Source organism: Diadema setosum, chromosome 17 (assembly GCF_964275005.1).
Source record: "Diadema setosum chromosome 17, eeDiaSeto1, whole genome shotgun sequence".
NCBI classification, from domain to species: Eukaryota; Metazoa; Echinodermata; class Echinoidea; order Diadematoida; family Diadematidae; genus Diadema; species Diadema setosum.
Window position 1 is genome coordinate 24,885,809 of NC_092701.1, and position 19,190 is coordinate 24,904,998.

Consider the following 19,190-nt stretch of genomic DNA (forward strand, 5'->3'; position numbering starts at 1 on the left):
CGATATATAACTTAACTAATGGGCTATTACCTGCAGGAAGACGGATGCGTTCAAAGAATTTGGTAAGAAATAGTACATGATTCGGTGCTTTAAATCATGTCACCGAACTGACATCAGCTCGAATACTTGAGGAATGTTTCATTGTTCCTTTTATTACTATTCTCATAATTCATTGATTTACGTGAACCCTTTGTTATCCTTATCATCACGCAGATTTCAGTCTAAATTGTTCGTGGATTCCAGAACGGGAGATACGGTGTGACCGAACCTGCGCTGACAACCGTGATAGTTGGGTTCTGCAGGCACCCCGTGGAAGGAGAATCCTCTATACCCTTATTCCCAACAAAAATGGAGTGGTGGGATTCGACAGACTTGACGAAATAGCAAACAAGAAATCTTGGAATCTGATAGTGAAAGACTCAGAGTATTCTCCCTTTTTATCGCTCACCCATCAGACGAAGCTACAGTTATTGTATATATGTCTACCCTGTGAGATTCAACATAAGCGTGAAGTGTTACGAAGGTAAGTGTAGTTTACACAGCATGAATACAACTGTTCACTGACTGTTACTTACTCCAACACTTGTTTTCCCTCCGTTATTCGAAACCTGATGTTTCCATCTGCATGACAGAACATAAAATCTAGGAATGAGTTGACAATAATTGTAAAAAAGACGTGTGGTTTAATCATCGTGTTTTTCAAAGAGTGAAACATGAAAATCTACAGCGAGGACGCACTCCGTTGACACACATTACTATTAAAAACAATACATTATTCAAGTCTTAAAACGTAAAAGACGCGATGAAACAGTGACATAAAATAAAGTAAAGTGAAAGTATACAAAGTAATTGAATGTCGTGTCATATGCCTCATTTTCATCGAAGCCATACTACAATGTATCAAAATGTCATTTTATGTACAGTATACAAATATTCAGTGATTGACAAACAATAATGTATACAACCAAAATACTGGAACGATCTCCCAGTACAAATCAAGGCACAATTTATTGAATAATTACATTGCGTATGTTCATTGAAATTTCTTTCTAACTTGTTTATTCGCGTTTTGCTGCTGTGCTTGGTTGTTGTCATTCAAATCAGTTGAGCCTCGCTGTTTGCGCTCTTTAATTCCTCCGCATCAGTATACTTCTTCCTAGTGTACAGACTTTGGAACTCGTTATCTGCTGGCTTTATTGTACTCACGTTATTGCTACTAGCTGGTAAATCTTTTTTGAATTGTTGGTATGGTTGGACCTACTGCTCATTGACCGCCTAATTTTCATTTGCTTGATAAGAATATTTAACACTGAAATTCCCGTAAAAACTTGACCTACTTGATTGAGAAAATCCAGCACTATCAAATGCTGTTGTTCCCTTTTCAATTCGAAGTTTCAGTGCAAAAATATCGCCGTCGAACTTGCGTGGCCTCGTTTCAGCTCCCCGCGGTGCCGCTCCTTATTGAGATCGACCGCTGTTTTTGCATTGACAATGCACGCAAACCGAGTTGCATTGAACACCGTGTTGTATGAAGCTTTTTAGAAAATGCATTGACATAACATGGCGATTCGGTTGAAATTTTCATTCGAAATTTTGTCCTTGATTAAAACCATTAATGAACAGTGAATTTTCGCGTTTTCCCGCACATCCTCATCAACGGTCAAAGCCAATACATTTTTATGTGCTCTGCACGCAGTGCAGTGCGTACTAGCGTTCTGTGCGCCAAAACTACCGCGGTCGGTTTCAAAAAGGGTGGTCGATATGTAGTTGGGCTACCATACATGCATGTTCTCTCTCCCTTATTAAGGCTTCCCATGTCTCTTCTGAGGACCCACATGTCGAGTGTTTGCAGTATTGTTCAAATCCTATTATCACACCATATTGTTAACATCTCTAAAACAGCTGTTCACACGTCTGTAGAATGTGGTTGTTTGTTTGTTTGTTTTCACTATTACGTATTTGAGAAGAATCTGTTATTTCCCCGATATCCTTGTCTTTTAGTTTTGTTTTCTATATTTTGGTGCTATGTTGCAGCCGTGCTCCTTATGCGTTTTTGTACCCTCTGTTCAGAATTTGGGACCTATAACGCTTGCTTTTAAGTAGGTTCCATCATTATTTCTCTAGCATTTATACAGAGAGCTAAATTTACGAAGAGTGACCGCCATGTTTTTTTAATATGTTTACAATAATTTACTGTGCATCCTAGCCTGGTAATTTGATTCACTTTATTTTATTATATTTGATGTACATTCCTACATTGAGAAATATGAAAATGAATTGAATTAAATTAAATTGAATTATTTCATGGGGTTGTTATGGCTCAGGGGAGAGAATCATGCGATATAAAATTTGCGACAGTAAGTGCATGGGGAGTAATCGGCAAATTTGACATTTTTTTTAATAGGCCTACTTCGTTGGTACAAATATCCTGGCCATTATTCTTTTAAAAAAACTAAAAAAAAACCCCAAAATGCAAAACAGAAAGAGTTTATCAATGTCGTTTTGCATGATTGCGTTGTGTCGTTGCCCATGAGTGTTGTGAAAGTCAATTCACATAATAGCCATCATTCTGTATCCGTATCTGTCATAATGTATTATTGTACTGTATATTGTACTCAAATTGGTGCAAATGTTTATTCCAATACCGGATGAACACAAAGCCGTCAAGTAGGCTTACCGACTATTAGTTAATAGATTGATATCTCGACATTCGCTAATAATCTCTAGAATAATAAGCGCTATTATTGATCTTTACGTCACGTATGAATTGCATTTATGGATTCTATTACTGCCAGTTGACTCACAAAGGTTATTCAATTTCGTCATATTGTTCCCAAAATAATGTGGGGAGGAGAATTAAAGTAGAGTGTGATCTGCGTTAAAACCAACGACAAAAAATTATAAATCGCATTGCTTCTTCTGTTCCTTTTGAGAAACTGTTACAGTGTTAAGGGGAAACTATACAGTGTATAACTCGAAGAAGGATTTAGACCATAATTCTGATAATCGTCTTCACCTCGAATGAGCTACGACGTGAATGATTGCTTATAGATTATTAGTTACCTTAAATAGTATTTCGAACCTTGGTCATTATTTTCAAGGGATATCATCGGTAAAGTTGGTTGACGGACCCTCTCCCCTTGAAGGCCTAGTGGTTATCGAATCAGATAAATACGTCTGCTGGGATGGATTTACCGACAAAGTTGCTGAATTGGTCTGCGAAGAGCTCGGCTTCCCGGCTGCAAAGGACTTTACGGGTCAGTCAAGTTTGGCAAATATGACTACAGTGGTGTCATGTCGTAAAGGTAACCGCAGAATTACATGCATGCAGATCAGAACCTGTGAATGCATAATCCATCCCAGAAATAATAGCATGTATATCGCATCAAATAAACTTGATCGCTAAAAAGCACACTTTGCGTCCGACGTAACTCTGCAAGATAACTAAAGATGAAATACATAAACTAAAGCTAATGAGGTAGGCCTTATTCCATTGCCATGATTCGTTTTCTTAACGTGCAACAGTTTTAATTTCCCGATATTTCAAAACTCTTTATATAATAAACTCTCTTTTTAAACTGTACTGCCAGTTTTCTTGCTACAGACATACACAATGATGAACAATAATACTTACAATGACTACGTTCTTTGACGCTGGATGACAGTACTTAATGGTATAAATGCAGCAATCAAACGTTCATTAGAATAAGATTCGTTTTCTCTTCACACAGACTTATTAATGCCGAAATGTGTTCATTGCTGATATTGTCGTTGTGTTTTGTTACTATGTAGCTATTTTCTTTTTACATACATATTAAACATGAGAGCCGTTATCTGTGTATCAAACTTTTATGAGAAATGCGGCGTTCAAACTTTATCTTTTTCATGAACGATTTGTACAATATCAATACACAGATTCGCTCCGTGTAATGGACTGCTTGACAGCAACCGAGTGTTTCTCAAACATGATTGTTAGACTCCAATGCCGAGGTAAGAGATTCAAAATGTCTTATGAAAACATTTATATATTCTTATCATTCATAAAGTCCAGACGTTCGCAAACATATTGATACCTATTCTTATGCTTTTGTGTGACTCTATATTATATACGTCGCATGGAAAGAGTGAATTAGTGTGTTTGATGTATGCGAACATGTGTTCTTTTAGTCGCTAATTGTGTATGATGGAATGAAACTAGACACTGTTAAGAACCATAGATTCCGCTGTCAACACACACACATTATGTATGTATGTATGTATGCATGTATGTATGTGTTTGATATTTTCAGGCGCTACAGATGTAAAGTAATTAATTATTTACGTCGATGTAGGGCAATTTGTCAATCAGTTGCAAAGTAATTAACCTGTATTCAAACAGAAACACTTATCAAACTGTAATTTCAGGGATGATTTATGACTAGTGATAGCTGTTGTTAAAATGTATTGGCCATAATGCACACTCCAAAGTACTGTACATGTATCAGGTATTGGAAGGCTGAAATAATCATAATATTCTGTTACTGCGTAGAGCCTGCATTTCTTGGATGCTACAAAGACAACCAACTAAACTTTCAAACAGAGTTTAACACCGGATTTGGCGTTGATTCGGAAAGCGAGTGCATGTCTACATGTAGAAGACAGCCCGAAAGCAATGGCGTTGCTGTCATGTATGAAGGATTGTGCATTTGCTTTCATCTCGAAACGTATGCGCAGATCATTTCTGGCGGAAACTTCTCTCACAATTGGACATGTCCACTTGCGACAGAATTTGACTCCGACCGACATCATTCATTTAACCGTGAGTAATCCGACAAGCAAAGATTTCTTGACATCAGAGAGTGAAATAAATGTAGGCAAGCATCGGTGATGATAATGACGACAGTATAATTTGTCAGCGACTGTTAATACCTGTAATATGCTTTGTCAGGTTCATATCTTTGACATGTTTCATAAGAAATTAAACTCCTATGTTTTACTGTTATCGTATACAATCAATGCTTCTAATTATGTTTACGTTCTGTGCTAGTCAGCTAGTCTTTTAATTTTGCAGATGAACAGGCATCTGAACCTTACCAAAAGCGATACAAAAGTGAATCTGTTTACATAACTATAGTATCTTTCTTCATAATGATTATTCCATGCAATATATCGCAATGATATGATTATTTCAAGTTTTCCCTCATGGCTCATGGGAATTCCCTATACATGTCTCCTTTACTGAAAGTCTCTGTCGGATTTTGTGATCATCCTGGGGTTGTGCCCAATGGGAGTTGGGACTCGGATATCACGAGCTTCGGGTCGAAGATAACTCTCACCTGTGACGAAGGTTACACCGTCCACGGGAGTGCGATACTGCAGTGTGTGGGACTACCAGGATGGTCGACTTACTTCCCGGTTTGGAACGCTTCAGTCCCTTCTTGCCAAGCAGTCGAAAGTAAAACAAACGGCATCTCCTGAAATCAATTTGACTATAATTATTATCAGCGATTATGATCTTAAAAATCTCTGCTTTGTGCAATAGTGTAAGAGAAATAAAAAAAACAGCATTTTACATTATACCTGAAAGGGAGGAACTGCAAATGATATTTTAATTTATTTTTTTTTTGCGGATTTTTTGTTAATTTTTTTGTTGTTGTTGTAAGCATTATACTTTCCGAGAGTTATCGTCATCTGAGTGCGGATGATAAAAATGTGTGCCATTTGAGCCTTCACCTAAAACACATCACGTAGAGCGCACCAGTGGCAATTAATACTGGCATATTTGATAGGCATGATAGGAGAAAAATTGAAATTACTAGCAGTCATTCAAATGCATTGACATGAGACAATACTTACCAACAAATTTCCCATTTCTCGGAATTATACACAATAGTGTTGTATTCTGTGAAGTAATTCATTGGGAAATATCAATTTTTTTTTCTTTTAATAATCGGTATATCTACTTCATGAGCATGATACGTGCTCTGAAATGCTCACTCCATTTTTCCTACTCTTAATTTGAAAATATGCCAAAGAGATGGGCATTTTTACCACCTGATCACGTACGATTACGACACCACAGGCACCACTGTTTTGAACTCCATGAAGTTACTGAAATTCATCCTTTCTTTGCTGTGCTTTCACACATCTTTTCATGAGTTTGTCATTGTTTTTGTGGATGGGAATGTTTGTTCACAGACGCAGAGTGGCAAGATGGCAATATCACCACGATGCCTACACAAAGTATAGAAAGCACTGCTCAGGGTATGTACTACATTGGCAAGTACGGTGTAACATAATATGAGCAAAACTTTGTGTGCAATAATAAAGTGATCGCAATGTTAACAGTAATTGATATTTGGAATTTTTCTAGAGTGTGATAAGCTTGGAGGCCCCTATACATGCGCTTGAATAAACATTACCACCAACAAAAAAAGATGGTAATTTACTGAAATGAAGTTCGCAGGCATCGAGAGTATTGACGACTAGCTGCTTAAACTTCTGTTATCTACAAAGCCTATCACTTCATTTTTTTTCTATTACAATTAATTTGGGACATACAAATACAAGACAATGACATGAATTCAATACAGTGCAGGGGCCATGTGACTGTGTGTGTGCGTGTGTGTGTGTGTGTGTGTGTGTTTGATAGGGCGATGACTGCGCCAAAGAGGGTCGAGGGTCAATTTTCTGTGTAGTGTATAATTCCCTTTGAGGGGAAGAATCTCATGGCGGAATTTTGGATTTTTTTCTCTTGATTTTTGCTATCAGGATTTCTGAGTCCTCTTCCCCTTATTTTTGTTTCGGGAGAGCCAGAATTCTTTTTTTTTTTTGGGGGGGGGGGGGGGATGAGGGTCGGCGGCCTGTGCAATGCCAACATCTCCATTATGAACATTCATGGTCCACAAATTTTCATACTTTTATTATCACCACGTACAAAAAGTCAGATATCTTACAGATAAATAAAATTATATGATGAACGTATTTTCTGTCTTGAGAATAGGAGTTCAGGACATTATATCATCAGCATGTATACCATCAATAATTGCGGTGGGTTTATCTCAATGTACAGGGCAGACGCAGACTACCCAAGCCATTACGCCATTGCGAGCGACAACTGAAACGTCTCAGTCAGGTGAGTTTAGTAATTGATTCGACCCGTAGTAAAAAATATTTTTGCTTCTAATGTTTCCACTTTTACCTCTTAACGCATTAATTGCATACGCATAATTACATTAGGACTACTTCGCTACTACTGCCTAAAATACATTATTTTTTCATCACTTTGTTTAGATGGAAACACACTAGATGTGGTTCTTCATCGTTTTTCATAATGAAATCATCATGAATCAATGAACTGGATTCAAGTTTTGAAGTTGTTATTGTCTCAGAGAGAAGAAGTGTTTAATTCTTATACAAGAATAACAAAAATGTCCATGAAGAAATGTTGCAAAGCACCGTTCTTCAACAGGAACTAAATAGAAAACTGTTATTCATTGATTATCAGTTTTTCGTGGTGATGTAACTATCATAACGCAAATATTCGTTGATCCAATGACATGATCCAAAGACATTTTCCTGAAAAAAAAAACTTAATGAGGGAAAATAGGTTACAAGTGCAATGAAATTACATCTTTGTCATTGTGCAAAAGGGCCAAGTGATACTGTGAAGTATAAAGTAAGCAATATCATTGACTATTTTTTATTTTGTTCCCCCGTTATTCTATCATTATTTTGGAAATTCTTAACCCGCTGCCTATAGATCAGATTTTAGTTTTCAATAGTTTATTTATTTCCATCATCACAAAGAAAAGAAAAGAAAAAGTTGACATAATCCAAAGTGATACAATTTTTTTTTTCATTTCTCTTACACTCGTCCGATAAAGGATTTTTTCAATACAATATAAAGTATATTATACACGAATGATGTCGTAAAAAAGAAACAATGCACTTTGTTATGGCAACAAAAATAGTAAATAATCACAATGATGGAAAACAGTGTTCCACTAAAAAAGCCACGCTTGTAAAACGTGGAACACTGGAACAAAACAACAACAGATTTTGATGTAATACACTTACATTACTACTTTACTATCAAAAATATTTTTCATAGTATATGTATGTTTACATAATATGTAATTCAATTCAATATAGATGTTTTATCAAACATTATAATTACATCATGTTCTTTAGTAATTGTATTGAAATAAAATGTGACATTAGGAATATACATATAAATTTTGTGTAGTTGTGAGCACTCATACTCTACAAACAGTTACTGTTGTACTTTAATCACTATGCAAATAAGTCTGACAGATACAATAATTTTTCTGCATATGCATGTACGTATTGTCGATCTGGATAGTGTGAAAACTGTAATATTGCACAGAAAAGTGCTGTCACAAAAAGTACAAACTGATTAGGAGATTTTCCATCCACATGTAGGTCTACTAGTATACTGTCAGTATTGCCTGTGTTTTGATTAAAATACTCAGGGCACAGACGGAATATTCAAGTTCTGACGTCATTTGGAGAGACAACAGTTACTGTAAATTCTTCGTCACTTGCGTTTAGTAATTGATTCAACCCATATAGCAGGTGCTTTTTTTTTTTTTACTGCATTTTCCCCTTCTCACTGGCAGTAATTACGTCAAAACTATTTTGCTGCAATTAATTGATCTACATTTTAGGGTAACCCTTTTGTTAACGTTTTTTATGGCAAAAGCAAACCATAGGTGACTATTCGTGGTAAATTTAAAATCATTTTATTTGAAATTGAATTCAAGGTATGAAAGTGCTACTGCTTTATGATGACAAAAAAGTCTGATATTAAAATAACATGGGAATCAATAAAGCGTTTGCCCAGTTCCTTTCTAATGAAAGTTTGTGAGTTGCGTTCATGTTGTTACCACCAAAATCACACTGAGAATGATCGCACAAAAGAAACAATCAACTAATGTTCAGGCGGTTTATTAACAGTGATATTGTGGGTACAGACTCGTAATCGGTTTTCACATCAGTTCAATAATGATCAATAGAAACAATCATAAATCAGTAATAGAATCACTTACACGCATTACAGCCAAATCTTAAATCACAATGTCCATGTAATCCCCTGGAAATGTCCAAATACGATGTTTGATGCACAGATGAATGATCCTTGATGCACCGATGAATGATTCCTCCGACGTAAATCGAGAGGCACCTGTTACAATAATCCACGATAGAGATCCAGGGCAAAGATCCAGGGTATATGTCCACAGCGAAACGTGCAGAATACAAATGTTATGACGACTGCGTCCAGCCGATGCGTTGAATGATGATTCACTAAATAATGTCCAGCTAGAAATCCAGCCCGTCACAGCTTTGCCGTATAGCAATGTCCATTGACATATAGAATATGGAGTCTATCTCCAATCTGGCAAATTAATTCTCTGCAGGCAAAATGTCTCCAAGGCCTTATCTCCACAAACATAGCAGGTCAGCAGGTAACACAGGACTGACTATAACAAGTCGCTTCAGAGCCAGGAGTGACGTAACTCTTAGAGCAGAGGTGTTGGGTACTCTGCCTCCTGCAGAATTTCTCCGGCTTAGTATGTCCATTCACCCCTTTCTTGAATATTCTGTAATTTGCTCCAACCCGGGGCTACACACTTGTATAACTAGCAAGTCCAAGACTGTTCCAGAAATCCTAGCTGACTCACTGCCTAACTATGTGCATAAACTTCCTACCAAAAAATAACCACCAATCACATTGGGCTATACAGGGACAGTGCATCACTCAGCCAAGTATGTAAGCTCGGGTTCAAAGCGTTGACGATGGGATGTCTAACATTCCACTACGTTTTTAAGTCATGTTCAGCACCGCTCTAGCTGCAAGACGAAGTTTGGAGACAACGAACGCATTTCACTTTTCATCGAATTACGAGCTATATTTCATATAAATCTAATATGAAATGCTCGAATTGACTGAGAAGAGCTTAGGAAAGAATTCGATATTATAAACATATATTTCTAGTTTCTTCGTGATGTGCAAATCGACATGAAATGAAAATTAGGTCCTCTTCAAAACCTATGATGCGCACATTTGCGCATTCTATTTTTTAATCTTTCAATCTGGGATATTTTGATCTTTCAAATAAGGTCCTCTGCTAAAGCGTGTTCCAGCGTGCTTTTAAACTTCTTACTGTTAAAATTGTCCCTTTACGCTGCATTTTGAATCGCTGCTCCAATTCAAGGCACACAAATTCATTGATGCCATCACATTGAAAGAGAGAGCGAACTGCAGTAGGGGGAAGTCTTTCCTGGTGTGAGAACCCTAGTTCCGATTATTGCATGCTCTCAGACTTCAAAGGAGAGCGGGAGTTACATCTCCTTCTCTCACACCTCCCTGCTCGTGCAGAGCCAAATTCACTGTGCGCGGGTCCTTCAAATCACACTTTCGTACGTATTACAATAATCCGCCATCTGCTTTTTCACATTGTATGGAATAGGCAAATTTATCCTATAGATGGCGTTTAAAATATGATCGTTCAATCGTTTGGTATCGTTTGTCATTTGTTACGTGAAAATGTTTTCCCATGGGAGAACATTACAAAAATGTTCTGCCCATGGGCGAACATAACCAATGTGCCTCCATCACGTGACTGTGTTTAGCCAATCACTAACCGGTATTTGACTAACCCATTTAATATAACGTTTTGTTAATCCCTTATTCGTTTACAGTTTTGGTCAGGTCTGAATGCTCTGCCTTAATGTAAATCAGGGACTTAGGAACTGTTGTGATAAACATTATATTATTTTGTACTACAGTAATCACTACAAAATCTGCTAACGAATTTGTGTAATAATTCCCATATGCTCTTTCCGTCAAGTGCGTGAACTTCTATGAGTACAACACTTCAAACCGGGCACGAATAATCTGATTTTCTGAAGTCTCTCATCTCATGCTATCTTAGCAGTCACTCGTCAACAGCAAAAACACTTTATTTATTTTTTTTATGTTAGTATACTGCGATAATTCAGCAAAGTGAGAAATCTTGCCAGGTTACGGAATAGAACTATTTCTCTTCATAATGATTTGATCTGATTGTAAAAAAAAACAAAAAAAAAAACAACGTAATTTCTGCCTATAGTCATCATAAAAGAGAGGAAAAAAAAAAACTACGAGAGCAAATTCTTCCTCCATTGATTTTTAAGGTGACGATGGACTAACTAAATGATTTATCTTCCAGATACCGAACCAGATACCAAACTTTATGAGATGAATCTTATTACGTTCATCCTGGGAACCCTTCTCGGTGTTGTTTTCGCCGTGTTTTTCATACTGTCCATGATAATGGCTTGGTGGAAACATCAACAGAAAAGGTGACTTTTTTGTTTTAATACAAACTATTATATGGGGAAAGGGAATGGGGTGTGATTTATTTATTTAGTGGTAACAGGTCATCACGAAAATATGATTAAAGTCGCCGAGAATCGAATTTCTGATTTTGGTAATTCTGTCATTATAACGATATTTTTGTTACTTATTTCGCAAAATCTCACCACCAATTGATTACAACGGTGAACACTTAACAAACATACCTTTGAGAAGATCACAATAGGAAAATCAAGATGTCAAATATCGGGGAAAACATCTCAGCTAGAAATTGCTGTTTTACCTATCGGTGCATTCTTCTGATGATGTTTTGTAACATACTGATAATGACAATAATCAAATCTAAACTGAAAATAAAAAGAGGAAAGCTACATCTCGATGGCATTCTACTTATATCAAAACTTTCAACAAAAAGTTACAACGTTCTTTTGTATTAAACTATACTAGCTAATTTATGGTTACGTAGTAATAATGTCTCATAACTTTTTTTTTATTTTTATTTTATTTTAAGCGGTCTATAATTACATCTCATCCAGTTTGACAGAATGCATTCACTTCTTAACGTTTTTCCTCTTTATTTTATGCGATGTGATACATATAGGCATCCAGAGGCTTCGAGTCAGTCAAATGTCAGCTCAAGTGAAGAGCAGTCGCAGCTGAATCCTCTAAACACTTCGACTCAAGGCTCAACAGACGGTGTTGTTTCATTGCACTCTACCAGTATCGACACTTATTCAGCAGGTCGGATTTTGCCTCAACATCCAGGCAACAAATCTGGAGGCGCTATCGGTCACCGAGAGAACACGTATGAGAACTCAGCTGAGGTGATTAACGACACATAAATTCGGGTTCGCAGGTTGTGGTTTTACATGTGAAAGTGTTTTATATATATATATATATATAACGGGTGAGCAGGCTTCAAAAAGGAACAGAAAGCAAGAAACCCCTCAACGTGTGTGTGTGTAAGTGTGTGTGCGTGTGTGTGTGAGTGTGAGTGTGTTTCAATTCAGAGCGTGTTGCGGGCTTTGGTATAGAGCAAATTCTTTTATCTCAAGTCCATCGAGCAAACGTAGGTGATTACAGTGCACTGCATTCTCGTTATATCGAACACGGTTATGATACAATTCCGCAAAATTATCCACTATATGTTTTTTTTTTTTTATTGTTTAACTGTTCGTTTACAACGAAATTTCGATATTACGAAAGAAAACTGCCGGTCCCGAGGACTTCGTTATAACGGGAGTCCACTGTATATTTCAGTCAGCGGTACCTTTGATATTTTGATATGATCATGCTAAACTAATGCAACTAAGTGCCCCGAGATCTACGTCTATCTGACAATCTGTACCTGTAGTTGCTTTTTAGTTTTGAATGTCAACTTAGTCCACACACAAATCGTCGACATAAGTTGACTCATTGCACTAGAATAGACGGTATTTTTTGGATCTCCTTTTCTCTATAACATCATTCCTGTTTGTTTTGATTTCCCATTATGTATTTTGATGATGAGGAAACATGAAAGTTTGCTGAGTAATGATATTTCCCTTTTCAGAAGCTATCCTCATATATATATGCCTCCTGGCGATTTTTGTGGGTTTCCTTATACAGGGTCATACGTCATCTTCAACGGACCGATCTCGTGAAACTAGACAGAGGAGCGGGAGAGGTTCAGCATACACTAGATCATGTCCTCATGACGTCATACACCAGGGTGGTAAACACGAGTGTAATAATGAGGCAGCGGATAACACGAAAGCACTATACATGGATATGTCAGGCTCAGGGAAGAAAGGGAAGAACAAGGTTATATTTCTTCAATACAGGCATTTTGATAAAGAGGAAGAAAATGTTGATGAAGACGGCTACCTCCTTTCCAATGTCAGTCTGCACAGAGCTACTAGATTTCGACCTGAAGCAAGTGTCTCACCATGTGGTAAAGAAATCAGCATAGCGTCATCTATTCAGTCCAGAGGTGTAGATGACGCTAGTCAATATGGGAAATGCCAATCGTCAATTTACCACGAAATTCCCTCAGCTTCCGAACAATCCGCGCCTATTCCAGAACCGCAGTACTGTCCTACCTACTGGAATATCGAAGGAAATGCCGAATTTGGCCCTTATGCAATGACCCGAAACGATCCTTTATATGCGGTATCTATCTATCCTAGCAGGTCACGAGTGGAGCATGAGGTGGATGAACATGGCTATCTCGTTTTAGAAACAGATCCTGGTGAAAGCGTCAATGATGGTTGTGAGAGCCACAACAGCTTGTCTTCCACAAAGATAGATTTGTACGAAAACGAAATTTCCTCCCAAACAGAAGATCACTTCAATTCAAAAGTGTATGAGAGTATTCCTCGCGAACCAGAACTGTAAAGATGCCTTTATACTTATTTTGCAAACTGGTAAATAATTTCACAACAACGACGAATATACGATGGGCAGTGTTCGTCATTCCGGATGTTCGTTATTCCGTTTACAAAATTTGGAATTTGGAAGGTTCGTTTATCCTACATATAATAGATTCGAATATCCAAAAATTAAATAAAGTTCAAATTTCCGAAGGTTTGTTGATCATAAGATTCGTTCGTCCGGAAATTCGTCAATCTGAAAATGAAATACAGTTCGATATTCCAAAGGTTCTTTAATCCAAAAATGATATAAGGTTTGTTATTCCGAAGGTTTGTTAATCCGAAAATAATAAGAAGGTGCGCATTAACAAACCTTCCAATATATCAGCTTATATTTTGGCTAAATTATCTGGGAGCTATTCGTCATGGAGCGTTAGGGAATCATTTAAGCTTTATAAACCTAATTACAACCTTTCAGTATAACCCGGAAGTATGAGAACAAATGACTTTTTTGAAGAGAGCCTTCAAAGAGGATTCGACCTTCGTCCTTAACAGGTTGGATTCAAGTGAAAAGCAGAAGTAATATTCATGATCGAACGCAAAGCAAAATAATTACAACCTGTGATGTTTATCATAATCCACTAATGAAAATTATACATGAAGCATCATTGTCATCATTCAAAACTCATTCTTTGCAATATTCGTGTTAGTGACACATTAACTCCATTTTGTGAAAACTCATATTGGTTGAGTTACTATAAGATGTGTAAGATAAACTTGATTTGTAAATACACTTAGGACTTATAGCAACAAGTGGAATCCTTGACAGGACAAATCACATTCATGTTTATACACTGTAATAATGGATGTTATTTTGGAGTGTTTTCTCGATACGCTGTAAATGTACATGTTCTATCTGTATACCTCATTGAAGATACCTGTTTCCTACCATGACGTTTGTGTATGCACGATGATCAGGTGTGTTGGGTTATAATTACCGAAGTACATTGGTAAATGAATGCAATTCAAAATTATAACGCACGAACTTCATCATGTTTCTAGCTTGGACTAGGACATGTCATCATTTAAATAGTCTCATTTTTCCACCCTACTATTAAAAAATATATATAATATAATCTAAGGTAAATACGTCGTCAGACTTCAGTGGTACCAATGTAGACGTCACACGTATTTGCTAGTGAATTATAAAAAGGTTTTCTGGCATTTTGTTTTTCGTGCCAGGCTGGATTAATCAGATATCGCAAGTGCCTTGCTATATTTCTGAAGAAGCTGGTTTTGTGTATTAAAATAAAAAACCCAAAAAACAAAACAAAAACCCAACAACAACAAACAACCAAAAATGAGAAATATGCTTAAGAACATAAAATGTGTCATAGTATTTTATAATAATGCATGATCTTTCGGATAATTCCAATGTTTGTTAATGTTTACTATAAGTTATCATCATTACGGTGATATCTGTGAAACAAGTTACAAGTTAACAAGATACGGTGAAAGGGAGCAAGTGAGCTAACATAAGAAATACGAGAATTAAGCAACGAACACTATTGAGAGCTTTAAAAGAAAACTGTACTGACATTTTCTAATTGTCTGATAATTCTAATCTACATTTTTTGATGACTACAACTGGAAAGAGAGGATTTTAAAACCCAGGATAAGCTTGTAATGATTTTTTGAAAAAAAAAATGAAAACGAGCAAGCCAAGGAACGATCCACACAATTTGGCATACGTCACAGGTGCCACCCTCCGACTTTAGGAAAACGAACTACACATGTCAATTTACTGATGAAATCTCACATGAAGCACTGCAAAAACTGTTATTTAATAAAATTGCATTATGGAGCTGAAATAAACATGTTAGATAATACTGGACCTTACCTGTGGAATCACTTGCCTCAAGCTATCCGTCACATTTCGAATGTTGACTCCTTTAAAGCTGCCCTCAAGACTCATTTGTTCATGACCATTTTCCAGTAGAATTGTATATTATGATGTACATTTTTTTTTCATTATCATTATTGTGTCATTCATTTTCATGTGCATGTTTGTGTAAGGATTTTTGTATTTCATAACTTACTTCTTCTACTGCGCCTTGAGCACGTTAACTATGTGGAACTGGCGCATTATAAGTACCCTGTGTTATTATTATTATTATTATTATTATTATTATTATTATTATTAAATAATATTAATTAATTTTTAAAAGGAATCTCTTCAAAAGCTTTTTATTTAGATAAAATTTGTGGGGAATATTCCAGATATGCAATGATGAAATTGGCATCATTGTACGAACGTACCGTGCTGCCCATAGAAAACTGTGTGTAAGTAACGTTGCACTAACTATACTATGCATTGATGATGAGCGATAATGGTTCGACAGTTCAAACTTATCTAACGAAGATGAGGACTGAGTCAACGGCAATCACGGTTTACGCCTAGTTAGAAGAAAACGGCACCCAGTACACATAGACTCTAGACTAGAACTAGGACTAGGACTAGTGAGCAGTCAAGGACCGAGTAGATTCTAACGTTACGTGGCAGTTCAAGTCTTGATGAGTAGGCCCCTGTACTCACTCGCCGCCCCGTCGACAGCTGTACGTGCACAGCGCTAATAGGCACAGCGTAAACGTTATATAGTATACATATCCCTGCTGCCAGAACTTGAAGAAAGTCCAGACGAAAGTCCAGACTCCAAGGTCTAGCGTTGCCGTTAGATCTAGGCCCTTGTGCTGCAGGCCCTGTTGTTTCTGTGCTGAATTTTGCAGGTAAGGTATCTGCTTTATGGATTTTCAATGTTTTTGTAGTCGAGATAAATCTCATGGTGGTCGTATTAACACCAAGGACTAGATCAAGATCTAGTTTAGTTTTAGTAGGACCCATACCTCGGAAGAGTGGCCTGACCACGTAGATACTAACAGTGCCGCCGCTTCGCGATCCAAGCGCTGTTGTAGGTATAGTGCTAGCGTACTTCCATATCCATGTAGATATCTCAAAATTCACTCAACCAAATTGCACCAAAATCACAGGAAATACTTTATGACTCATGTCCACTTGCTCACGCTAATTGGAACCAAATCGCAAGTCGGGAAGCGTAAGTGAAGTTGTCGACTTTCCTGTCGTCGCTAAAAATAATCTGCTCTGTACGACTAAACAAGAGTGATCGCGGTATAGGCCCTACCTGCCTGCGGACGCACAGACTGAAGTTAGCCATGTAATATGATGAGACAAATCTTTCAAGTAATCGGAAGCAAAAAATCAATTTATAAATTATTTGAGCTGAGTCAAATGAAAAATATAGATCGTAAATCACACAAATCGCCAAAATCATGACATTTTTTTTTTCGTTTAGTTCCCGCGTAAATTCCCCGTTCGCAAAGTACTAGTACTTCAGTTGTAGATTGTGCATGTCGCGTTTACCATGATCTCTCGCGAAGCGGGAGTGTTTTTGAGTGACGACTTGAAAGTCGGCGTCAATATTGATACTTCTCGATTACCGATTTCGTTCAAATATAAGACTGTATTTTGAAATATGCTTAGAAGTATATCCTGTAATTTTGGGGCGATTTGGTTCAGCGAAATTTGAGACAGCTGCATGAATAGGACAGTACACAAGTGCCGCCTGCTAGCTAAATTGGGCCTAAGCGTCGTCTGCTAGTCGGTACGATTTAACGCACGCATATGCGAGAGCTTGTAATCAGTGATATAGTTGGCACCTGTGACGTCACGACATCCGGGCTCGTCAGTTCATTAGCATAATTCTCACCCAAAAAGTTCAATATTTAACATGAAATTACGGGCTAAATCGTTATGAAATTTTGATTCTGTTTGCACCGCTGGGTCTTTTAGAATTAAAAGAACAACATATAAAAAAATAAAAAACCGGTACAATGCCCTTTTAAAAGGACCTGCGAGGGACGTTTGATAACTCAACTATAACCCAGAATGTTGTATACACAATGTTCATAACTATGGTAATTGGTAATCTCAATGGGACATTGTATAAAGTAATTTCTGGTATGGATTTCACATGTAATATTGTCAAACTGAATTAAGGGCAAAGAAGTCATCGTTCTTTAGATTGAAAACAGAGGAAATAATAGTTTGTCTGATGTTATGCAGTACCGGAATTCGTGTTATCAGGAAATTTCTGGCACAATTTCATTCATGACCAGAAGACATCCAGAGCTAAAATTCCGGACTTTGAATAATGAAAGCAACGCTGGTAATAAGTAATCATTAGATGATATTGTAACAAAGATAATTAGTGTCTGCAGTGCTACTTCTTAATGTCCTATAAAGATACTGAAAATACATTGTATCATATTCGTACAATTACAAGAAGCTTAATAACAAGAAACATTAGTTACTGATGCCGTTAGTGGAAGTACACTGTATCAAGAAGAAGAAGAAAATAGTGCAGTTTAGTGTGTAACTTCTTAGTGTAACTTAGTGGTATTTTTTGAGTTGTTGACATTGTCAGTTTTCATAGTGTTGTCTGTGCGCGTAAAGTAATTTGTGCCAAAATTAGCCCGTCTGATAGTGTTTCATCAATAGTTGTACAGATGATGTAGTGTAGATTTTTTCCTCCTCTAATCTCAAGTGTGAGAAGTTGTCTAGCAAATGCTTGGACTTTAAAGGTTATTGAATGTGCAACACTGAACAGTATTCCGAACTAACTTATTTTTGATATATTGGAACATGATATCCAAATGAACTTATGGTCAGAGGACTGCTACAAGCTTCCTGCTTCTATTAAAAACTATGTGTCTTTAAATCCACAGCCATGGTGTACTGGTGAATCTTTTAAGTTTATCAAATGTGTGTCTTAATTCCTCTTGACTTGTGACTGATATCATCTGTTTTCATTTGCACTTAGACAATGTATGGATGTGCAATATTTGTGATTGTATGGATGTGTATATGCATGCTATGTCTGTGTGTGAGAGAGTTTGTGTGCGAGTGTTTGAATGTATGTACACATACACTGTACATGGTATTGAAGGGACCTTTCAAATAATTAACATTGGTTTATGCAATAACAGCAATTTTTATAATTAAATATTATTGTTTGTCAGGCAAGGTCAGAATCAGCTGTTGAGTTATTGCAAGAGGTTAGAACAGCAATTATATCACAGGGAAAAGAAAAAAGAAACAATGCTGTCACAAAAAGTAGGAAATGAGGAAATGGGAAGGTTTATTATTTGGTTCATTGACATTTGCTCCTGAGACAATTGCTGCCATGACATATTTGCACGGTAAGCCAAACATAAATTCTACCCACAAACATAACCCTAACCCTAATCCTAATCAAACTAAACCTAAAATACTATCACAACCCAAACCCGAACCCTAAGTCCTAGGAGATAATGAGACGGGAACAATTGTTGCAGAAGCGAATTTCGTGTCACCTCACAACTTACATAAGGGGGCATATACCATATTTTCCTTCAGATTCTAA

General features: G+C 36.9%; 1 protein-coding gene across 1 annotated transcript in view; it reads left to right on the forward strand.

Moving 5' to 3' along the window:
* Positions 1-3,929: 3,929 nt before the first annotated feature.
* The window catches only part of LOC140240559 (uncharacterized), a 33,151-nt gene continuing 17,890 nt past the window's right edge, over positions 3,930-19,190 (forward strand). Inside the window, exons 1-6 of the mRNA XM_072320322.1 lie at positions 3,930-3,990; positions 4,529-4,798; positions 5,225-5,446; positions 6,178-6,243; positions 8,475-8,543; positions 11,214-11,346. Of these exons, the coding sequence (XP_072176423.1) occupies positions 3,930-3,990; positions 4,529-4,798; positions 5,225-5,446; positions 6,178-6,243; positions 8,475-8,543; positions 11,214-11,346 (821 nt within the window). The remainder of the gene's footprint in view (positions 3,991-4,528; positions 4,799-5,224; positions 5,447-6,177; positions 6,244-8,474; positions 8,544-11,213; positions 11,347-19,190) is intronic.